At 44.1% G+C, this 22716-nt stretch overlaps 2 protein-coding genes across 2 annotated transcripts in view; one reads left to right on the top strand and one right to left on the bottom strand.

The window, feature by feature from the left end:
* The first annotated feature begins 1289 nt into the window (after positions 1-1289).
* SAYSD1 (SAYSVFN motif domain containing 1) lies at positions 1290-7550 on the top strand. The gene is made up of 2 exons (XM_074949112.1): positions 1290-1433; positions 1730-7550. The coding sequence occupies exons 1-2, from the start codon at positions 1290-1292 to the stop codon at positions 2063-2065; spliced, it is 480 nt and encodes a 159-aa protein (XP_074805213.1). The 3' UTR covers positions 2066-7550.
* A 2625-nt stretch (positions 7551-10175) lies between these two features.
* GLP1R (glucagon like peptide 1 receptor) overlaps positions 10176-22716 on the bottom strand; it is an 80197-nt gene continuing 67656 nt past the window's right edge. Inside the window, exons 10-14 of the mRNA XM_074947618.1 lie at positions 19739-19808; positions 18881-18969; positions 15614-15752; positions 14690-14731; positions 10176-11251 (exon numbers count right to left, since the gene is read on the bottom strand). Of these exons, the coding sequence (XP_074803719.1) occupies positions 11084-11251; positions 14690-14731; positions 15614-15752; positions 18881-18969; positions 19739-19808 (508 nt within the window). The 3' untranslated portion in view covers positions 10176-11083. The remainder of the gene's footprint in view (positions 11252-14689; positions 14732-15613; positions 15753-18880; positions 18970-19738; positions 19809-22716) is intronic.

Below are 22716 nucleotides of genomic sequence, written 5' to 3'. Positions count from 1 at the left end.
AGGAAGGTACGCACTATGAGGAAGTCGAAGAAGCCTTCCGTTCCCTACTGGAGCAGGAGAGGAGCAGAAGGCTGCATCCCATGAGCATCTGCCCTCTTCCAAGACAAAGTCCAGTTGAATTGGGCTTGTTTTTTTAAAGCCGCTTTAATATTTTGAGGCGAAGGATTGTTTTATTTGGAGGTCGCCTATTTGGGTGGGGTTTTTTTGTCATAGGTGCCTTGAACACAAAGTTATAGTTTAAAAATGGCTGTAGGAGTATTTTTAGTGATTGACGGGAGGGTCAATGTACATGTGCATCTTTAGCATTTTAGAATCCTCCTATCCCCACTCTGTCAATTAAGAAAACACACCAAAATTTGTGAACTTTCTGGCCTGCCCACTGTACATAGCCTATGCTCCAATTTTTTGTCCCATACCAGGCTATGCTTCAACTGTTCAGCATGGGAATGTATCACAACAGAGGCAACAGAAACCACTGAGGATAGAGAGAACGAGGAGGATCTTTTTAACAATGTAAGTACACAATTATTTTAATATTTTTATGTGTAACAATGTATGCAGCAAAACTAGAACTACTAAAAGAAAATGGAGTTTGTATAAACATCCCCACTCCCCTCCCCCTGAAATGAAGTTTGTAAGGTTAGTCCTCACAAAAAGAAAGGCTTTGGCTAACCTCCCCTATGCCTTGTCTCATACCATAAAGCCAGGGGCCTATCAGCGAAAGGCAACAACTGTAAAACCCATCAAAGGAATCAGCCTAATCCAGGCAAGTCCTTGTCGCTCGCCCTCTGGCAAACAGCTTAGTTCAACTCAAACCCTGATCAGAGCTGCAGGTGCCCCGTCCCCCTTGCAAACGTGTGGGGCTGAGCGCCAGCCAGGCCCCTGCAGAAGAAGGGGATGGGCCCCACCTCTGGTCACATCCATCCGCCTCCCCTCGGGAGGGTCCTTCATCTGTGCCACCCCTGTGCATCAGGGCACTTGGGCCCTGCCAGTCTGTGGCTGGACCTTAAATAGGCCTCGATTGAGGCAACAGCCCTTGGCCCTGGCCCCCAGTGAGTGGGCGGGCTCCCCCTCGGGTGCTGGGTTCCGCCCCCTAGCGTGAAGGGGCTAGAGGAGAGGAATCCTAGCCCCGCCCCCTACGGCTGGGGGCGGGGCGGCGGGTGGCTCCTCCTCCGAGCGCTCAGTGACGTAGGGGCCCCGTGGGGGAAGGGTCTGGTTGCGTCAGGACGTGCAGCCGCGGCGCGGGTCGGGTCGGGCCGGGCCGGGCCGGACCGGGGCCGTTGGTCTCCATGGAGCGGAGGCTGGCGCAGTTCCGAGCCGCGCGCCGCGCCCCCCAGCCCACAGCGGCCCCGGCAAAGGCGGTGGCGGCTCCAGCTAGCGAGCAGCGAGCAGGGCCGGAGGCCGCCCTCGGCCCGCGGGACCGCCCCGCCCAGGTGAGTGGGGGAGGGGGTTCGGGCCTAGACTTGCCCTGCCCCGCGCCGCCCCTCGCGGGGTGGCGCCGGGACCCCAGCGCTGCTGCCGGTACCACGTGCCGCGGCTCGTGCTCCTGGGGACCTCCAGCGGGGTGAACCTTGACCCCCGTACCCGCCGCCGGTCAGAGGCGGCGCGGGCCCAGCGCCGCGGGGGCGGGCGGTGTCTGGGAGGCCGCCGGGGGGGGGGGTTCCGGAGGAGCGGGGCAGCCCGGCGCAGGGCCCCTCCCCCACACACCCCGTCTGCTCTTGCCCCTCAGGAAGCGGCGCGCAGGCCGGGACCCCCGCGGGACGTGGCTGCCGGTGCCGCCGCCCCCTGGGGCGCCCGGGCTCTCCTGGCCCACACGGCCCTGCTGAAGTTCCTGCTGTGGCTGGTGCTGCTGGGGCTGGCCGCGGAGCTGCAGTTCGGGCTGCCCTGCTTCGTCCTGTCGCTGTTCTACTGGCTCTACGCCGGCACGCGCGGCCCCGGCGAGAGGCGGCCGGGGGAGAGAAGCGCCTACTCCGTCTTCAACCCGGGCTGCCAGCCCATCCAGGGCACGCTCACCGCGGAGCAGCTGGAGCGAGAGTTACACTACGGACCCGCGGCCGGGAGGTAGCGGCTGGCGCCAGGGACCTGGGGGCGCAGCCTGCCTCGCAGTAGCTGTGGGCGCGCCTCCCGCTCCGGGAGCTGGGGCCACCTCAGGCTGCTTTGGCTGCGCTTCCCCTGTCCTGCCCCTGCTCGCTGCCTTAGGCGCACTCCTCAAGCCAGGTGTGAACTGTATTCTCCTGGCACTTCAAAACCAACAGTGCTTCATGGACTGAGCGCATTCGACTCTATGGGACAGTGCAGGGAACATGGACTATAATCCAGTTACTTCTCTGTTGTGGGGAAAGCTGAAGATCAAGAGGAAGCTGCAGGCATGTCCTATGGGCACCTGGCTGCAACAGCAAACCAAATTCCACAGGAAAAATGCTGAGTGGTATATATTGGGGAAAAATTCCAAATTACAGGACTGCAGAGTCCCCAGGGCCCTGATTGTAATGAATAGGGTATTTTACACCTCTGAGCTACATTCAGTTTATGTTTTCAAGGTTCTTTCTGCCAAAACCAAATCTTTTTTTTTTAAATGAAAGTTGAAATTTGGGAACACAAGTTTTGCAGCAACAGGTAAGTTTAGCTGCTGGAGAATCTCAAACAGTGCCCTCCTTGTCAATAACAATAGACATTTATTTAGCTCGAGTGAGGCTTTTAATAGTATGATTAATAACTGTTTCTCCTCACCCTTATCACTGTAATTGCACTTTGGCAGGCTGCTAGTCCTGCCATTTATAAAGGGATGATGGTGATAAATGAGGCAGAGAACTGGAGATGGTGAGGGAAAGTCAGCTGACTTGGAATCCATAATTTTCTCATAATATTCCTAATTATGCGGATTAAGAAATAAACTCTTCAACAGAAGAGGTATTGAGCCCAGCACCCCACAGGTCCTGTGAACTCCTTTGTAATGCTGCATGGAGGATGGGTTATAGTCTGCACTCAGCCAAGTTAAGTTTACAGCCTGTAATGTAAGGTTTGATTTTCCATCTTCTTACTTAATCCTTATGGGAATGTGATTTATTATAAAATAATTATCCTGCTTTAGAATCCAGTCCAAGAGTTACTTCCGGTTTCAAAGTAAAATGTAGGCTTCAGGAGATGAAAAATAATCATTAGAGCTTCAAACTCTGCCAAGTCTGCCTACTTAATGAGCAGTGATCTCTTTATAGTTATTGAACTGTTCACAGCTGTAGATGGGTGAGATCTAATACAAGAAAAAATACAATGCTATTTTGTCCTGGTTATTGAATATGTATAATTAACTCCCATTCCAAGAAATCATTTTGGTTTCTGGCTGGACAGACAACTTTTATCATCATTGGGTATTCAACTTGAATTGTTGGAGGTTCTTGCCTCTGGCAGGTGCTATACTTTAAACTGTGAGAGGTTTCTCTAGTACAAGTCTCCATGGAAGGGTTTACTCCAATAATTTGTGCCATGGCTTTTCAATACTGACTAATGTTGTTAGGTTTTCCTCAAATGTATTGTATCATGATGGGACCATACCCATAAAAAAAAAAATCAAATGTTTTTAGTGTGATTGTAATTTATTCCCTTTGTGTAACATGATATATAGTATAAATGACACTTTGCAGTCCAAGTTACCAGCATAAAGTGGGAAGGGACTAGATAGAGGAGAAGTGCTTCAGATAGTGAGATGCTCTCACTGACTTAATCAAAGTGAAAGGACAATATTAGTAAGGATATCAATCATACTTATGCAGCTCTCCAGCTAGGGATTAGCCTTCTAGCTTTAGATGGTTTGCTTTGATAATTAAAGACTGATTAGATTTGCATGAAATTTTAGTGGTACCTCAGTCTCTTAGGAAGAATTAACACATACCAAGTAAAACATCTTTTCTGATTTGGACAGTCATCTGTTCAAAACACTAATTTAGATACCCAGTCTGATTCTAGTGGGGGTCCTACTGTTCACCAGGTATTCTAATGGAGTAGCTGTTGCTATGAGGGTGATCAAGAAAGTTGCTAACACTGCAGAAGTAGAAGATGGTTTTTAGGCAGACTGCTTGAGGACAAACTCATAAATGATTTAATATCCACTCCATAAAGGCTTTTCTGTTTCTTTGAGTGAATCATAACTTGTCACTTAAGTCTCCTTGAAAATATTCCACCAAGAACTGTAAAAAGTAGCCAGAAGAAACAAACCACACCAGTAACAACAGATTTATGTGTCAAGGGAATTACATTCCAAGGAGAAATAAGGAAACTACACATCCATTTAATGGATACAGGGAGCATATATGGTCTACATATACATCTTCTATAGCTGCCTGTTTCTTTTTACATGCAAAGAAATCACATTCAAATACATATTAACATTTAAACATTCATGAGAGTACATATTCTTTGTAGCAGCAAAAATAGGCAAAGTTTTCACTCACTAAAACCCCTTAGTTACATAATCGCTATGTGTGCATTTAAAGTCTGGCTCCAAACACTTTGAAATAAATTAGCACAGTGAGTGAGCATGTTGCTACAAGGCACAAAAATACACATTCACAAATGCAGGTTAAAAAGATACTGCAAATTCTGAAGCATAGTTAGCAGTCAAACAGACAGCAAAAAGGATTTATTGAAGATGCTGATCAAATGTGTGAAAACTGTCTTCTAGGCCCTGTCTGAAAAATGTTTATTTTTTCCAAAGGCAGGATCGAATAAATTAGCCTAAATATTTTGACATGGTGGGTCACTGAGAACCAGGATTTTTTTTCATTGTAATTTGTTTTACCAGCAGCTTCTCACAAAACTAACTTCATGTATCTAATCAAAGTGATTTTTTTTCTCTGAAAGATGATCTGCGCAAGAGGTGAAGGATAGAGAACTTGTATTTTTCTTTACAACTTTATGACAAATAAGAGGATGCTTGAAAGTTTCCTCCAAAATTAATTTTTCTTGTTTGTGTTTTACCATAGAAGTATTAGGCATGCTTTCTGGTATTCCTGGGGTTTTTGGAGTGCTCCCTTTAATGGCAACAGGAAGAGAAGTATCTGTGAAACTTTCAACCCTTAATTGATGAAGCACATTTCTTCCAACTGTCTGTTATCCTTTTGGGCTAAACACAAATCTCTGCATGCGTATAATCACTTTCATCACCCATCTCTGGACCCTTTCCAGTTTTGCTATGTATTTTTCAAGGCGGCTGACCAGCTATTGAATTAGATCATGGCATTATAACTTTTTTACTACAATTTTTCTACCCTACTCTGTAAATGTCCCAACTTTTTTTTTTAAATGGCTTCTGTACAATGTGCTCAAGTCTTCATTGAGCTGTCCATAATAATAGCCAAGTTTTGTCATGAGACATAAGTTAAATTAGAACCCAGCCATGGCTGAGAGTAGGTAAATTATCCCTTTGACAAATGCAAGATACTGCACAGCTGATCATGAATTTTACCTATTGTGATGCTGCCCATTCACTGGTATCCTACGGCCTTCATGTCAATCCGTTCCTGTTTATCAAAGCACTTAAGCAAGCACTTTGTTGAATTAGAGCTTTTGTTAGGTCTCTAAGGTTCCTCACAGGGCTTTTAGAGTGGGTGATGAAAATAAGGCACGGTGGGCCTTCCATATGAGGAGAGATTCAAAACTAAACAATCCCCCACTTTTCAGAGAATTAAAATAAGAGGGGACATGACAGAGGTATACAGTAGGTAGAGTGGGTGCTTGTATTTACCCTTTCAATACAAGAGCAGTAACACAGAAAGGCAACAAATTTAAAACGGATAGTGAATAATTAATCTCTGACACTGATGCTCACAAGATACTATTGAGCTTTTATAGGAATAACCAATTACATTGGATAAGATTTTTAAAAAAGGTTTATATATCCTATTACCACATGGTGTAAGCTAATACCTATGTGAAAGGAATTAGGAAGGGCTAGATTCACAAAGGTATAGTTAAGTGCCTAAATGTGAGACTTAGGTGCCTAAGGCCCAGTTTTGGTTCCAGTGCAAGCCACCAAACACTGTCATACCTTCATTTGGTATGTACCTGTTAGAAGTTCCTTAGGCACCTAAGGTTCAGCCTCAGGGCGGGCATACTGCTGCTTTCTTCTAGGTGTCCAGATGCCTAACTCCCCAGCTAAGCACCAGAACAATTTACAAACCAAGGCAGGCAAATATCTGGCCAAATTAGTCATATGCAGGGCCTGATTCAGTACATGTGCTCAGAGGCTGCCTACCAGATCAGGTCCCATTCAGAATCTGAACAGGAAGAGCAGCCAAACTTTTAACTTTTAGCCCAGTGGTTAGCGTACTAACCTGGTACGTGGGAGACTCAATTCCTCATCTGCTTGAAATAAAGCATTTAAATACGGGGTCTCCCACACCTCTCAGGAGAGTGCCCTAGTCAACTGAGCTAGGCTATATTCCAATGTAGTGGGGTGGGGGAAAAGGGGATACAGATCCCTTGATTTCTTTGGTGGAAGCTGTTTCACTATGGATAAAGAATGTCATTGGAGTGGAGGGACTAGACTTTGGGTCTTCTACCACCTTAGGTGGATGTCTTAATTGCCAGGATACGGAGTCATTCTTCCAAGCTCTCTCATCAATGACACTCATTTATCCACAGCAGAACAGTTTTAACCAGAGACACCCTCCCTTGTCCCTACATGCCTGTCCCACAGCTAGTAGTTGGCTCATTCTCACAGGAAACACCTTAAGCACGCCTGACTCCAGGAGAGGAGTTCTGCCTGTGGCTCGCTAGCTGAGATAAGTGCCTCACTGCAGCCTAGACTTAGGTGCCTAATAGCGAGAGGAGCGAGAGTTAGGCCACACCCTTGTCATCAGCATCTATTAGATAGGCTGCTCCCTACCTGCTAACTTATTTATGAATTGTAGTCTGAGGTGCCTCTCTCACCCCATTCATTGTATAGCAAGCCTAAGCACCTAACTCTGCGAATTGCAGTGTCATTCCTACGTTTTTGTAGGCATCTAAAAGTAAGATTTGTGAAGCTAACCTGAAGAAACTTCCCCTGTGGGGAAGTTATTCTTTAGTTGTTTGATATGAGGTTTCTTGCACTTTTATCTGGAGCATCTAGTATTGGCTTGTACTGGACCAATGGTCTGATCTGACATAGTAATTCCTTTATCTTGACTAACCCAAACAATTGCATTACTGCAACATATTGTTACCACCTCTCTTTTTCAGCTCATGGGTAAATATATTAAACACAGGTCCGAACATGGAAATGTGTAGCATCCCACTGTTAACCTTTTATCATGGTGAAAATAGGGTCCATTCTCTTCTTTCAGGATGAGAATTCCCCATATGTATGTAAACAAATGTGTATTAATAAAGTACATACAAATTTCCATTATGTTAAAACATATTTCAAAAATCTGTTAGTCACAGGAAGTAACAGTCACTATGTAAAGGGAGACAGTTGCAGCTCAACCTAAAACTTTTCTTGGAAATTTGCTATATTTTATTTTTTCACTGCATGGTTGTAGATGACTTAAATCACTGAATTATTTGGACATATAAAGAGTACTTATCAGCTATGGGTCTGAAATTGAAATATAGTTAAATCATAACAATTTGATTCATGTTCATTTATAAACTGCATGACAGGACTTGGTAAAATCTTCACCACAGTAGAGACCTCCACTTCCTTGAACTACTCCCACCTCAGGAAAAAGTCCAAGCATGTCCTGAGCTCAACAGACTCTGGTTTGCAGACAAGCAGAGGGAGAGAGAAAGCAGAGTCTAAGGGCTAGATTCACAAAGGACATAGGTGTCTAACTGCTACTTTAGGTCCCAGTGGTATTCACAAACCAGCTGCTATCTAAGTGCCTAAATTCCCAGAGAAATGTAGGTACTACCAGTGAGCATGTACAAACCTCCCCTCCCCCCCCCATCATGACACAGCTAAGCTGCTTGACACTCTGGCTCATGCCTAATTCTGGTGGGATTCTCAAATTAGGTGCATGCCTACCAGGTGTTCAGGCCTTGCATAAAAAAAGAGTCAACAGTTCAAAGCATTGTTGTGGCTGCCAGGCATATTTGTGTGTCATTATACTAAACAGACCAATGGACAAGGAGGTGGGAGACCCAGCTCTGAATCCCTGTTCTGCCTGATTGATTTGAAGCAAGGACTTGAATGCAGGTCTCCAATATTGTAGGTACGTGTCCTAACCACAAGGCTGTTGGATATCCTGGGATGGGTCTCTCTCAATCTCTCCTGCTGAAGCTGTTCTATTTCATATTATTAATTAAATATTTATTGGAACAGGGTCTTAAAGCAGACTCTCCTATATGCCAGGAACATGGCTTAACCAACCACCAGCCTACAAATTCATTCTCTCACTTTTTCTTTCTCTCTGGCTCAATGAATATTTGAGTATTTATACACAGTGGAACCGCTTCAACCAGAGAGACAGAGGGTATGTCTACACTAAAAACGTAAGTCAACCTATATTAGGTCGACTTACAACCACCTCAGTAATTACTGCAGTGGTGCATGCCCATAATACCCTCCGTGGTGCAAGTCCTCACCAGGAGCGTTTTCATCGGCCTAAGAGGGCCAGTGCAGGGAGCTGAAAGCCTGGTCTCTCAGCTCCGCTGGCAGCTTCTTGCTGGGAGCCTAGCTACCCCACATGCTCCCAGGCTACTAATGGGCTGTGGGAGACCTAGAGTTGATTTCCCCCACCTGATGTGGAGTAGAGATTTGAATTTGAGTCTCCCACCCTGAGTACCCTAACCACTGAACTTGTCTTGTTGAAGCTGTTCCACTTTTTAAATAAATAGTCATTGAACCAAAGAGAAAATGACTCTGTAGCCCAGTGGCTAAGGCACTCTCCTGGGAAGTTGGAGACTCAGTTCCACAATTAGGCAGAATGGACTTGAACCTGGGTCTCCAGCATCCTAGGAGCTCTAACCACTGCAATAAAAACTATGGGGGGCTGGTTCTATTACTATTACTACTTTTCCCCTTGTGACTCTAGCTCAAAGATTGAGAAGGCCCTGCAGGACATTTACACCAGATAGGTATTAGGTTGAGTACCTTGGCTGAACTCCACTAGGAGTAAACAACATGAGAAGAGAGGCAGGCCTCTAAGGTAACTAGGAGTCAAAGTTTTGGTCTTAACCAATACAACCAAAGCTTATTTACACCCAAAGAGACAGAGAAATACCAATCAGAGTGGTATGTAGGGAGAGGAAGAGTTTTTTGCCAGCAATACAGTGTGAAATAAGTCATTAGACTATTTGAATCCTATAAACAGTGGGCCTGATCCTTTGGTCCTTACACAAAGTTCTCAGACTTCACTGGGCAGTTTGCCTGAATAAGGACCACAGGAGTAAGTCCTTTCACATTAAGGGCAGGTCTACATTACAAACTTGCATTGGTGCAGGTGCATCAGTGCTGTAGCACTTCTGGTGAAGATGCTCTAAGCCGACGGGAGAGAGGTCTCCTGTCAGCTTAATTACTCCACGTCTGTAAGAGGCAGTAGCTATGTCAGCAGGAGAAGATCTGCTGCTGACATAGTGCTGTCTACATGGGAGGGTTGGGGGGTTAAGGTTGTTATAATAAATACGTTGTTCAGAGGTTTGATACGCCTGAGCAAGGTAGTTATACTGAAGTGTGTAGTGTAGCTCTGGCCCAAGCAACTGGAGCAAGGGGTATATAGCTTCTCTTACTCTTATTATGTAGGCTCTGCCCTTCACAATGCTGAGCGCACTCAGCTCCTGTAGATTTCAGCAGGAGTTGAGGGCAATTAGCACCTTGAGTGGTCCTCTGGACTGGATTCACTCATTTTTAGAAAAAACTTTTGAGTTTACATAAATATTTCCTTTCATCTTGCAACATTGTAAATGGTGACATTTTAAAGGCTCATTAAGAGTGTACATTTAAATAGCTCCAGCACAGAAGAGAAAGTACAGCAGGGAGCTGTCCTCAGTGCTAAAAGTGTAGTTACTAAATAAACTCAAAGAACAATATTTTAGTTCCTGGCATCATGAGAAAAGAGCCTTGAAGATACATCATGCCAAAAGAAAAAAAACAAGGCAAGAGACAAGGAAATTGAGCGAGTACACGAGCGAACTCCAAGAATTCTGTTATTTCAAAGTGAAGAAAATTTTGCAAGATGTGTAATGGCCACAGTATAACTTTTGCATGTTTGTACACCCAAGAAACGGAGCATACCACCCACAGAAAACATTATCCACGGTCAGCCACTTACTCTGAGGTGCAACTCATTACTTCCATCCATATTAATATTTGTGCAGCCAACTGACAGTGCAGAGTGCTGTGTAAAAGATTAATGTTCAGGTGTTACACTATCGGCCTTAACCCAAAGAACCCATACTCATTAGCAGGAGGATAGGCCCCTGATACACACAGAACATACTTCTCCAAATGAAGCTTTGGAAAAAAAAAAAAATCAGGAGTGTGCACATTACTGTTTCCAGTTATAGGTTTTATGAATGCCCCATATTTGCCCCTTCGCATCAAGCAGTTAAGCAGACCTCCAGCCTTGATTTTGGGATGCTCTTTCCATTTAACTGTTGTGGCCCAGTGACTGTGTCACAAAGAAATATGTTCAAACTCCACTAATGTCTCTTTCTAAAAATAGTGAATATCAGCCTCACCTTTCCCAGTAAAAGTACAAACATGGTTTATTGTCAATAGTCATGTTCTGTATTCTTGTAATTTAATCAGTGGATCTCAGCTCGCCCACCTACAATAATAAGCCATTGACCCTGTGGTTTGCGACTGGATCAATGCACTGCTTAAGTTTTGGACACCTGGAGGCCTCGTGTATTAACAGGAACTCACTCTTAAAACTTACTTTAGACATGCTCAATTTATCTTCTGATGTGTTGATTACATTAGCAGACTGCTTTCCTTAGAAAGCCTTGTCCAGCTGCCTCCAGCAACGAGCAATAGAAGGTTAAGTCTCTGGGTCCAGCAAACATTTTTAAGCTGCGTGCCTGGGTACTTGAGGGTCTTCAGGTGCCTCCTACAGTTCAGTTTGGGCAATCTGGCTCATCTCTATTTTCATCTGTAGAAATCCTAGCTGAATGTGGCTTGGCAAGTGGCAGCATAGACACTGCTGCCCACTGTGCCTCCACTGCTTAGGCTGTTGGCTGGACATTTCAGTGGTTTCATACTGCTGTCTCTCTGGACATAAAAGTGTTCCAGTCTCCAGCGTTCCCAGCTTTTCCGAAACTCTGTCTGAACCTTACACGAGCAAAGGAGGAAACAAAGGCATTTAATAAGGAAATAATCAAGTCTTGAAATAATCCCATTTTGGGACAGGAAAAAAATATAACGTATCACACTGAAGGACACTGGCAAGGTTTTAAGGCTCCCTTATTATTGCTTCAAATAGTCTCCCTAATTACCTTTTTGGTCCATCACACCATTATTTCATAAGCAAAATAATGACAGCACTTACTCTTATCTCTATAAATAAACCTGTTTATGCTATGCAGCCGGCACCAGCAAGCCTAGTCTGTATTACCTTGCTCCAAGCAGTGCTCAGCTGCAGTTTTGAAACTGTTCTAAATATAGTCTGGCCCTGTCTGTACTTGCAGTTAGTTTTTAGCACCAATTCAGCAGCAACTGTTGCACATACCCATTGTCAGCAATAAATACATTTTCCTAATGCAAACACAGCCAAAGTGTCCACAGTCTTGTCTACCCTTACAGCGCCGCTGTAGCGCTTAGTGCAGACTACCTATGCTGATGGGAGAGCGTCTTGCTTGGTGTAGGTACTGCACCTCCCTGAGAGGCAGTAGCTGTGTCGACGGGAGAAGTCCATTGTCGACACAGGGAGTTTGGTAGGTATAACAATGTGGATTTTCCACACCCCTGAGCAATGTAGTTACACTGACATAAGTTTGTATGGTTCTGCTTCCAAATTCCTCAAAATAAAGCAGAGACACCGTTTAAGGAAAACTGATGGGGCCTCATAGGACTTTAAGGTCAGAAGGGATCATTATGATCTTCTAGTCTGACCTCCTGCACAAGGCAGGCCACAGAATCTCACCCACCCACTCCTGTAACAAACCTCTGACCTATGTCTGAGCTATTGAAGTCCTCAACTCATGGTTTAAAGACTTCAAGCTGCAGAGAATCCTCCAGCAAGTGGCCCATGTCCCAAGCTGCAGAGGAAGGCAAAAAACCCCCAGGGCCTCTGCCAATCTGTCCTGGAGGACAATTCCTTCCTGACCCCAAATATGGCGATCAGCTAAACCCTGAGCATGTGGGCAAGACTCACCAGCCAGACACCCAGGAAAGAATTCTCTGTTGTAACTCAGATCCCACCCTATCTAGTGTCCCATCAAAGGCCATTGGGCATATTTACTGCTAATTGTCAAAGATCAATTAATTGCCAAAATTAGACTATCCCATCATATCATCCCCTCCATAAATTTATCAAGCTTAGTTTTGAAGCCAGATGTGTCTTTTGCCTTCACTGCTCCCCTTGGAAGGCTATTCCAGAACTTTACTCCTCTGATGGTTAGAAACCTTCATCTAATTTCAAGTCTAAACTTCGTGATGGCCAGTTTATTTCCATTATATAACAAATGGAAGAAAGGGGAAGTTGATAGTAATGAATAATAAATCAGAAGCTAGGAATTGTAGAAAAATCGATAAGGGAAGCAAAGAAACACAAGGAGAAATCTACAGTCAGCATAATTAAAAACATCCTTATAGTCCTTAAATATATTAGGAACAAAAAGAATCCTAACAATGATATTGGTCCATTACTAGATGAAAATGATGCAGAAAAGTATCAACAATGATGCAGAAGTGTTCAATAAATATTTCTGTTCTGTATTTGAGGGGAAAAAACACAATGTGATCATACCATATAACACTGTTTCAATTTCACTAGTATCTCAGGAGGATGTTAAACAGCAGCTACTAAAGTTAGATATTTAAAAATCAGCAGGTCTAGATAACTACATCCAAGAGTTTTAAAAAAAAGAGTGTCCGAGGAGCATGCTGGACCATTAATGCTGACTTTCAATAAGTTTTGGAACACTGGGTTCCAGAACCCTGGAAGAAAGCTCATGTGCCAATATTTAAAAAGGGTAAACAGGACGTTCCAGATAATTATAGGCCTGTCGGACTGACATTGATCCTGGGCAAGATAATGGGGCCGCTGATATGAGACTCAATTAATAAAAAATTAAAGGACAGTAATACAATTAATGCCAATCAACATGGGGTTATGGAAAAAAGATCATGTCAAACAGTACCTGTAATGTTATCAAAAAATATATGATTGATAAAAGTAACAGTGTCAATGTAATATATCAAGACTTCTGTAAAGTGTATGACTTGGTGCCACAAGACATTTTGATTAAAAAACTAGAACAATATAAAGTTAACAAGCCACATATTAAATGGATTAAAAATAGGCTAACTGATAAGTTTCAAAATGTCATTGTAAAAGGTGAATGACCATTGAGTAGTTGTATTTCTAGGGGATCCTGCAGGGATTGGTTCTTGGCCCTACGCTATTTAACATTTTCTCAATAATGTTGAAGAAAACAAAATCATCACTGCTAAAGTTTGCAAATGACACAAAAATTGGGAAAGCTGCAAATAATGAAGAGGACAGGTCACTGATACAGAGCAATCTTGATTGCTTGGTGAGCTGGGTGCAAGCAAACAATGTAAAACTACACATCTAGGAACAAAGAATGTAGATCATACTTACAGGATGGGAGACACTATCCAGGGAAGCAGTGACTGAAAAAGATTTGGGGGTCATGGCAAATAATCAGCTGACCATGAGCTCCCCAGTGTGACACTGGTAAAACGGGCTAATGTGATCCTTGAATGCATAAACAGGAATCTCAAGTAGGTGTAGACAGGTTATATTTGGCACTGGTGCAACCACTGCTGGAATCCTGCATTCAGTTCTGGTGTCCACAATTTCAAGAAAGATACTGATGAATTCCGAGAAGAGCCACAAGAATGATTAAAGTATTAGAAAACGTTCTCCATAGTTATAGATTCAAGGAGCTCAATCTATGTACCTTAACAAAGAGAAGGTTTAGGGGTGACTTGATTACAGTTTAAGTAACTGCATGGGAAACAAATATTTAACAATGGGCTCTTCAACTGAGCAGAGACAAGTACAACACAATCGAATGGCTGGCAGTTGAAGCTAGACAAATTCAGATTGGAAATAAGGCATACATTTTTAACAGTGACAGAAATTAACCACTGGAACAATTTACCAATGGTCGTGGTGGAGTCACCATCACTGACAATTTTTAAACCAAGACTGGATGTTTTTTTAAAAGATCTGCTCTGGGAATTGTTTTAGGGGAAGTTCTATGGCCTATGTTATACAGGAGTTCAGACTAGATGATCACAGTGGTCCCTTTTGGCCTTGGAATCTATGAAAAGGTCGCATCAAAGAAACTCGCAGGACTCTGCCTGCAGCTATCCCTGAATTATGCAGCCTGAATCCTTTCCCATAGTCTGTGTGATGAGAAATCACCCTCTAATTTCCTCCAGTGGGTCATTACTGTATGCAGGAACCCTAGAACAAACCTGAACTGATACAATTAATAGTTCGAGACCATTTTCGATTTCTTTTTCTGCAGTGAATGGTGATACGGCAAGCTGGAGCTGCTTTGGTGTCTCTCTTACCTCGTTGTTGATGAAGCAGTAGAGAATTGCCACCATGAGTCCCTGAAATCCACCAAGACAACAGAACAACAGTCAGAAAAACAGCCCACAGAAATGCTCCAAGTTTTGCTAGTCAAACTTGCAGGGGGAGGAGAATCTCATTCCAACATGGAATGCTCCATAGTTAGAGGAAGAAACAGAAAAGTGGATGAGTTTATATTCCTCTCTGTGGAGAAAAATCTTGATGACATGACCCCAAACAGCTCCCACAGGACACAAACGTTTTTAGGTTCCGCCAACCCTTGCGCCTTAAAACTCTCCCCTTTCCCTGACCATGGCCTATCATTACTCCATACATCAGCAATTCATTGGGGACATTGAAATGCAGGCTGAAATGCCTGTGGGAAGTTTAGAAGAATAATGGTCACCCACCACAAATGGGGAAATTCCTATAAAAGAGGTCACGTGAGACAACAACTGAAAAAGAATCATTACAGAATCCTCCACATCCTTTCTATCCATACTCCTTAACTACCTCCCCACATGCACAGTTATAGTCCTACAGATGTGCCTTTCAAGGGTCAGATTTCCAAAAAAGCATCGTAGAAGCCATATAATTTGCCCTGGGTGACACCATTATAGTTTCCCAGGAGACCATGGACAATTTTTGTTTTTAGGTTTTGCACATAAAACAGAAATTAACATGCAGATGTAAGAGCCAGATCACTGCTGGAGATCTAGGAAGCACTAAAAAGGAGAGTGTGTGGCATGCCAGGACCAGGACTGGCCACCTGATTTTAGCACTCTGGCTACCCTACTTTTCCTAGGTTCATAATCCTCTAACATCAAGAGCTGAATTAGGAAAGAAATTTAGGGTACCTGCCATGAAAGACAAACTGGTTTCCAGCAGCATTTAACATACAAACTGGCTTGAATGTGTGTTACCTGGAAGGAGTTGAAGGACAGTTCACAAAAGAGCTTCACAAAGCGTAGCGTTCCTCTGGCATGCTCATCAGTAACAAAGGCAAAGATGACCTCATGGGTCCCCAGCAGCGGGATCAGAGTCAGTGTAGACTTGGCCAATCTAAAGTAATAAAGAAAGGGAAGTCATAGCAGGCAGTATAGCGGCTACTGATTTAGCACAGAAATCTGGAAGTTAGGACTCCTTAGTTCTGTTTCTGACTCACGGAGTCATCGGGTGACCTCAGGCACGTTATTTTGCCACAGTGTGTCTGAGTTTCCCCATGGACAGCAGGGGGATAATGTTTCCACATGACAATATGGGGTTGTGAGGATTAATTCAATAATGTTTGTAAAGCACATTCAGATTGCTGGCTCAAAGGCACTGTAGGCATGCAGAATACTATAAATTACTGTATAAAGAGGAGTGCTGACTGTACAGCGCTTTGAGATCACTGGACTGAAAGCGCCAGCAAAGGCCAAAGGATTATTGAGTATTCCTTAGCACTTACATAGCACATTACATCTTCAAAGCACTATAGCTAACATTAACTGTAAGTCACTGAGCTTTGTCAAATGAGAGATGTGAATGTAAAGTAAAAGAGAATGATTGCTGATGTTTTCAAGGCAAGCTCCAAAGACCAGGGACCTGGGTAGTGAGGGCAAAACCCAGTGCAAGAGCAATGAGCAGAGATATGAATACACAGGAGGAGAAGAAGAATGCTTCCCAAAACAAAGGTTCTTAACACTGATGAGAGGAGTAAGGCACTGAGCAACACAACCTGGTAATGAAAGATGCCAGATCCCTAAGATGGGAATTCCTAGGCTGCCTGGGGCCAGAGAACCTGCTAACATGTTATCAGCATCTCGTGAGGAGTTGTCATTTGCAGACAAGATACAAGTTGTTCCTCCAGTAAATGGGAAGCAGAGGCTCCAATGGAGTCTCAAGGCTCTCAAAGTCTACTGAATGCAGGCTCTTGATTAGCTTGGCACCCTAGATGCTGTGTTTCAAAGTGATATGCAAGCAGAGAGATGGAGAACCAAAGCAGCTATTTACATCAGTGTGCACTTACAGGCAAGTGGGAGATGCAGAATCACCAATGGACCTAGGCAGGGGATTCCATGGAGTGGCTGAGAGGGTGGTTTAAAAAGGAAATCTAGCAGCCACACTTGCCTTGCAATTAGCGCTCTCCACTGCCACCTGAGGAAGCCAGGGTCAGCCTCTTGCTTCCTCACATAGCAGAAGCTCAACTTGCTCTGGGGACACTCATGGGGGAAAGGGAGAGGCACCTCGTGTGGCTGTGTAGAGCCCCTCTGGTTGGCATATCAACAGTGCTAATGGGTTCAGAAGGGAGTCCCAACATGGCTCTACTCAGCTAGAAGGTCTTGCAAAAGTGGGAGAAATACCCCTGTGGGGAATAAAGGGCCAGTCTCCCAAGATAAAATTCTCTGAGGCAGGCAAGAAGTTTCCCAACAACCTCAGCTCCTCCACACAGGAAAAGGGATTTGGTGCCATCAAGATCTCCATCAACAAGAGAGAAAGTACTGAGAGGGATAAGGAGAACCTATCCTGCCTGACACCAGCACAGATCGGCTCAATTGCTTTCCAAATACTCTTGAATCTAATCCAGTGCATTTCTAGGGCACCTAGCGTTGGTGTATTTAACTACCAAACAACAGCTATAAAGAACACAGCAAAAGCTTGAGACCTTTCGAACTGCATCAATGCCTTTCACTCACTCCCCACCTCCTCAGGAAACATCAGAAAGGAGAAGTTACCACTAACTTCTTGGAAAAGAGTGGAGAGGAATCCCTGGCCTCCAGTTTTGTTCTCATCACAGGAGCCAGCCTGATCTTTCTAGGCTCTTGGAGTGGAGTGAAGATGGAACTTTTCAGGGCTCCCACCTAACAACTGTCAATGCCCTTCGAGCTGCAGGGATAGGTTACAGGACTTCAGTATTCCTCGGTGAAAAGGAGAGGATCTTTTGCCAGGCAAGTCTTCTCCTGTTAGAGTGAAACTCTGCTTATAGTGAAGCTTTTTGGGGTGTGTTGCCACAAAACCAATCACTACTCAGAGAGGGCTCCGCTGTATCAAAGTTCAGGATCCATAAACCTCCCTATCATGAGGGTCACAGAGGTTGTGATAGCGAGAGATAAAGTGGACCCACATCCATCTTATCTCTCTCAACCCTCCAAAAGGAGCCCCCTTCTCCCATGCTGAGCACTAAATACCCATTAGACAGCCATTATTTCATGTGCAAAGACAGGCAGAGATTAGCGATTGCTATGGTGAATTTGTTATAACAGACAGAACAAAATGTGATTAACAATGGCAAGGTTTTAATGTTCCCTTGGTCCTAGACTTAGCTACCCATCATACCAACATTTAGAGAGTCCTCTGTAAGTGGAGGTGAGGGTCTTACGTTAAGGTGTCTGTGACATACTGGAGCAAATCCAGACTAGTGGGTCCTTGTTTTGGGCCCTTGAATCAAGGCATCATACTGTTCCACCAAAACATGAAGACAGTGGGTCACAGGGTATTGTGATGACCCAAGCTGTCATGCACCAATGCAGCGTCACGATATGCACAGCATTAGGTGGGACAACTTCGTGTGTCGCCCAAGATTAATCTGGGAGAAGGATCTTAAAGCCCCAAAGACAGAGAAATCAAGGGATGAAGAATATGCCCATGAATGTTGGTGGTGTGAACAGCTGTCCAGGTGAGCCACGAACAGTCCACATGCAAAGAAGTCTGCAAGGTAAAAATTAGACTCATGCAGTAAGCCTCACATACTGTACCAAACAAAGAGTCACATAAATATGCTCAGAAAACTTAGGACACATCGGTAATGATAAGAGAGCACAGTAACTAGTGGAGAGGGGAAGTAAGACCAGTGATGGAAACAAGGACAACAGTGTTTTTCTCCCTGTTTCTTAAAAATAATTGCCTAATGGATTTTTTGTTTCAGTGCTCATGGTAAATTCTGGATTGACAGCCCCAGAAGACCAAGACCTCCATTTAATCCATAGAACAGGTACAACAAAGGCATTGATATGGCAGGTTTACCATAAGCTCTGTACCCACCAGCGGGCTTCATCTGTGGTCAGTTGTTCTGGACTATCATAGTTATGTGCAATGCCTCCTACATACCACCCAGTGCCTGAAATCTTTAATCTCCTATGGCACGCCACTCCTGCTTGTGTCTCCCTTTTCAAAGAGCACAGCGAGTGCTAGCTCACCAAATAACTTACCTGCATTTTGTATCAGTTTTGCACATCAGATTTGCTTGCAGCTTGGAAATGATGATGCATATAACTCTGATAAAGATCAGGAAATTCACCTGGAGAAAAGAAAGAAGTAGCTGATATAATCATCAGGAAGTATATTTGTAAGACAAGACATATGGATGAACATATATTGTGTCAAGGTGTTTATAGACAGGGCCCTGTGTATTCCACGTTTCTGCAGGTGCAGAATTTGCTATGGAATTCAGCTCTTGCCACAGAATCATGCTCCAGAACCTGTTTCTAGCTTTTACGATTGGATAGTTCACCTTTAATAGGTAAATTGAGCATAAATCAACGAAGTGATGCCTGCCTGAGTCTGCAGACAACTGGAATCAGGAGTTCTGAGTAGTAAAAATGGTCCTATTCATCCCAATTGGTGCCCTGTGGTCTCCACAATTCTGTGACTCAGGAATCTGGCATTTTTCTAAAATACCATGGAATTTGTCATTTTGCTGTAGCCAGGTGTCTGGCATTGTTTTTTCTGCCAGAAACAGAATTGATTTCACATGATCATTTTTCTGAACTCAAGTGAAGACCAGGAACTCCCCAGTTTTCCTATAGGACAGTGGCCATCACCATTACATCTTTCATACTGACTCTCACATTCTGTCTCTACCATTAACTCATCCACCATGCAGTCTCTCAGCTTTGGCTCCCAAACTCCCCTTGTAGTTTTCTCCCCATTGTTACATGTGAAGAGCAGAGCTGCTGTATGATAGCTTTGTTAAGCAAAAGTATATTCTCCAGCATTGACTGCTCTGGTCTCTCCATCTGTCTCATTACATGTATGCTGAATCCCTGTATCTGCTCCTGGTCACTCACCCCAATGGCGATTAGAATGGGCAGTCTGATGATCAGCCAGTAATTCATGTTTTGGTTTCTGGTCCAGCAACTGGGGAGGCAGCAGAGAGGTGAAACACAAAACAAAAAGCTAAGACTATGCATGAAGTCTCTTCTCTCTCATCACGTGTCTCGGCAATGCAGATGATGAGAACTAGATACCAGAAAAGCACATCATGCTGACATGGAAACAGATGCTGCTACTTGTGGTTTTTAGAAACATTTGAATGCCTCATTCTAAATTACAGCACCCAACTGGATGCTGTTAGCCTGTCTCTCTTGCAATCTGATGACTAATCCCCCTACATAATTTTCTATCATTGTGAAGATTTACAGAATTGAATCAACGGTCCAAATATGTCATCTGGCTGAGCAGGAATTCGTTAAAAAAAAAAAATCAAATATTTTGCCGCATGGTAGCTACCCTAATCTTTCTATTCAACTTTTTTTATTAAATCTTAAAAGTGCCGAAGTCAAATCTTGTTACTTGGCTGTTTATGAATATCCTATAGAACAGCGTTTCTCAAACTGGGGTCCACAGGCCCTGCTGATCAACTCCTCTCCTTCCCTCAACTCCTTCTCCTCCTCCCTCTATCTCCCAAAGGCTACTGAAGCCAAACAGAGATTTTAGGCGCTAAAAGTCCAACGGCACAGCGGGGCTAAGGCAGGCTTCCTGCCTGCCCTGGCTCTGCGTGGCTCCCAGAAGAGACTGGCACATCCCTGCAGCCCTTTGTGGGGGGGGGGTGTCTCTGTGCACTGCCTGCACCCCGAGTGCCAACTCCACAGCTCCCGTTGGCCAGGAATAGCAGCCATTGGGAGCTGCAGGAGCGGTGCCTGTAGGCAGGGGCAGTGTGCGGAAACCCCCTGAACCCCCCCCGCCTAGGAACCGTTGCCAGATAGATTTGCTGGTGGCTTTTGGAAGCTGCCCGAGGTAAGCGCCACCCAGCCAGAACCCACACCCCAACCCCCTGCCCAGAGCTCACACAAACTCCCTCCTAGAGCCTGCACCGCACACCCCATCCCTTACCCAAACTCCCTCCCAGAGCCCACACCCTGTCCCTCACCCAACCCCCTGCCCCAGGCTGGTGAAAGTAAGTGAGGGTGGGTGAGAGAAAGTGACAGAGGGAGGGGGGATGGAGTGAGCAGGGGTGTGAAGAGGTGGACTGAGGGTGGGGCCTGGAGCTGAGCATAGGTGGGGGGCTTAGGGGTCCCTGAAAAAATTTAAATAAAAATGTGGGCCTTCGAGTTGCTAAAGTTTGAGAACTGCTGCTATAGAAGGAAACTGCATTGTGTTGGTCAGATTTCCAGCCTCTCTCTCACTTCCCCCCCCACTCAGTGTTAAGATTAAGCATCTATATTTTAAAAGCACCTGTTCACTCACTCCAACCTGGGCTATTTAACGGAGATCAGGACAAAGGGCATATCCAGTTCTTTCAATATATATGTAGGTTTCAGTCCCAAAGAAATTTTAAAGAAAAAAAGTTATGAGCAAGTAGCATGCAGGATTCCTAACACTTGCATTAATAAAGTTATTAATTCCAGTTTATCTCCTATCAAGCCATTCAACATTATTCAAAGGCACCAGTTCTTATCAAACCCAACAGATGAAAACACGGTATTAACAGGAGAACCACTTCACTGGCATGAGTGACTGGGAACCAACTTCATGTAGCCTTTAAAATTAATTTTGTGTGGATACTTCTGAGACATGACTAGAAGCAGAGTTTTAATTTCTCCGAGTAGCTGCAGTAGAAACAGAGACAATTTTTAAAGTTCCTAGTAATGACAAAGACTGAGAAATGGTTCTTTACATTAACTCTGCTACATTTATACGTGCATTAATTGGTTTCCACAGCACAGATCAGCTTTAACTATTTTTAAATTTATACAACACCATTACAATGCAATTGGTGTACCAGCACAATTAAAGTGTCCAAAAAATAAAACTGACATCGGTACGTGATTTCTTGTCTATTTGTACTTTCTGGAGTTGTTACAGTAATAGAAACATCAACATCTATTGTGACTTGGATCTATTCACTGGCAACTGAGTATGCTCACTGCCTCTCAGACCATGTTTAGCAATTCCCAGCATTCGGTCCCTAGTGGGGAAGTTATCCAACTAACCAAATACCGCTGTAAAAACTCTGCTTTTTCATCCCAAGTTTGTATTCCTTTAAAAAAAAAAATCATCTTCAGTGCACTTCTGTCTTGGTTTGGTGCAACTGAACAGTCTGATTTTAAAAAAAAAGCTGCAACCCAGTCCCTGCATTTTGCATCTGCAATTAACTGATGGTGCAAATGTGAGTGTGGGGGATGAATGTTAGTACCAGACTTGTGGGTGCATTCCTATAATTAAGAAACATAATCTGTCTTCACTTCCACCCATATATAATTGGACCGACAAATGGAGAGAGAGATTTTAAAAAACAGGGGAGCTGAAAAGGTCTTCTTGTAATACATCAATTCTTTTTAATGAATGGCAGTTTTTAGGGGAACTTCACAGTTGAAGCCACAATTGTGGCAATCCTGGTCAGGCAGGAAGGAGACAGTTTGCAAGTAGACCTCCTGTCCTTGCAGGCTACAATCCTTGATTCTGAGTGGTTACATTCTCAGGATTGCCTAGAACATTGAGCCATTGTAGCCCTGACCTTATTTATTTCTAGTTATGCCTCATAACTGGGGAGATAGTTGAGTCACAAATGAAATTTACAGCCTTCTGCACATCCACAGCGGCAGCACTATGGCAAATGGCATGAAAGATATCCCTAGACGCACTAACAAATGCCATCCCGAGGCCCGAGGCATAGAAATCTTGCCCTTCAGAGAGGAAGCTGCACAAGGTGATTTATTACAGTATTTTACAAATATTTATACAAGATTTAGAAAACCTAATAAGATGCAAAATTGCCCCTTTTAGGGTCTGCTGAAGGCAGCAAGGAACAGTTTTCTTTAATAGA

The sequence above is a fragment of the Natator depressus genome, chromosome 3 (genome assembly GCF_965152275.1).
Source record: "Natator depressus isolate rNatDep1 chromosome 3, rNatDep2.hap1, whole genome shotgun sequence".
Classification (NCBI taxonomy): domain Eukaryota; kingdom Metazoa; phylum Chordata; order Testudines; family Cheloniidae; genus Natator; species Natator depressus.
Note: the sequence above shows the minus strand (reverse complement) of the source record. Positions and strands in the feature narration are given on the sequence as shown.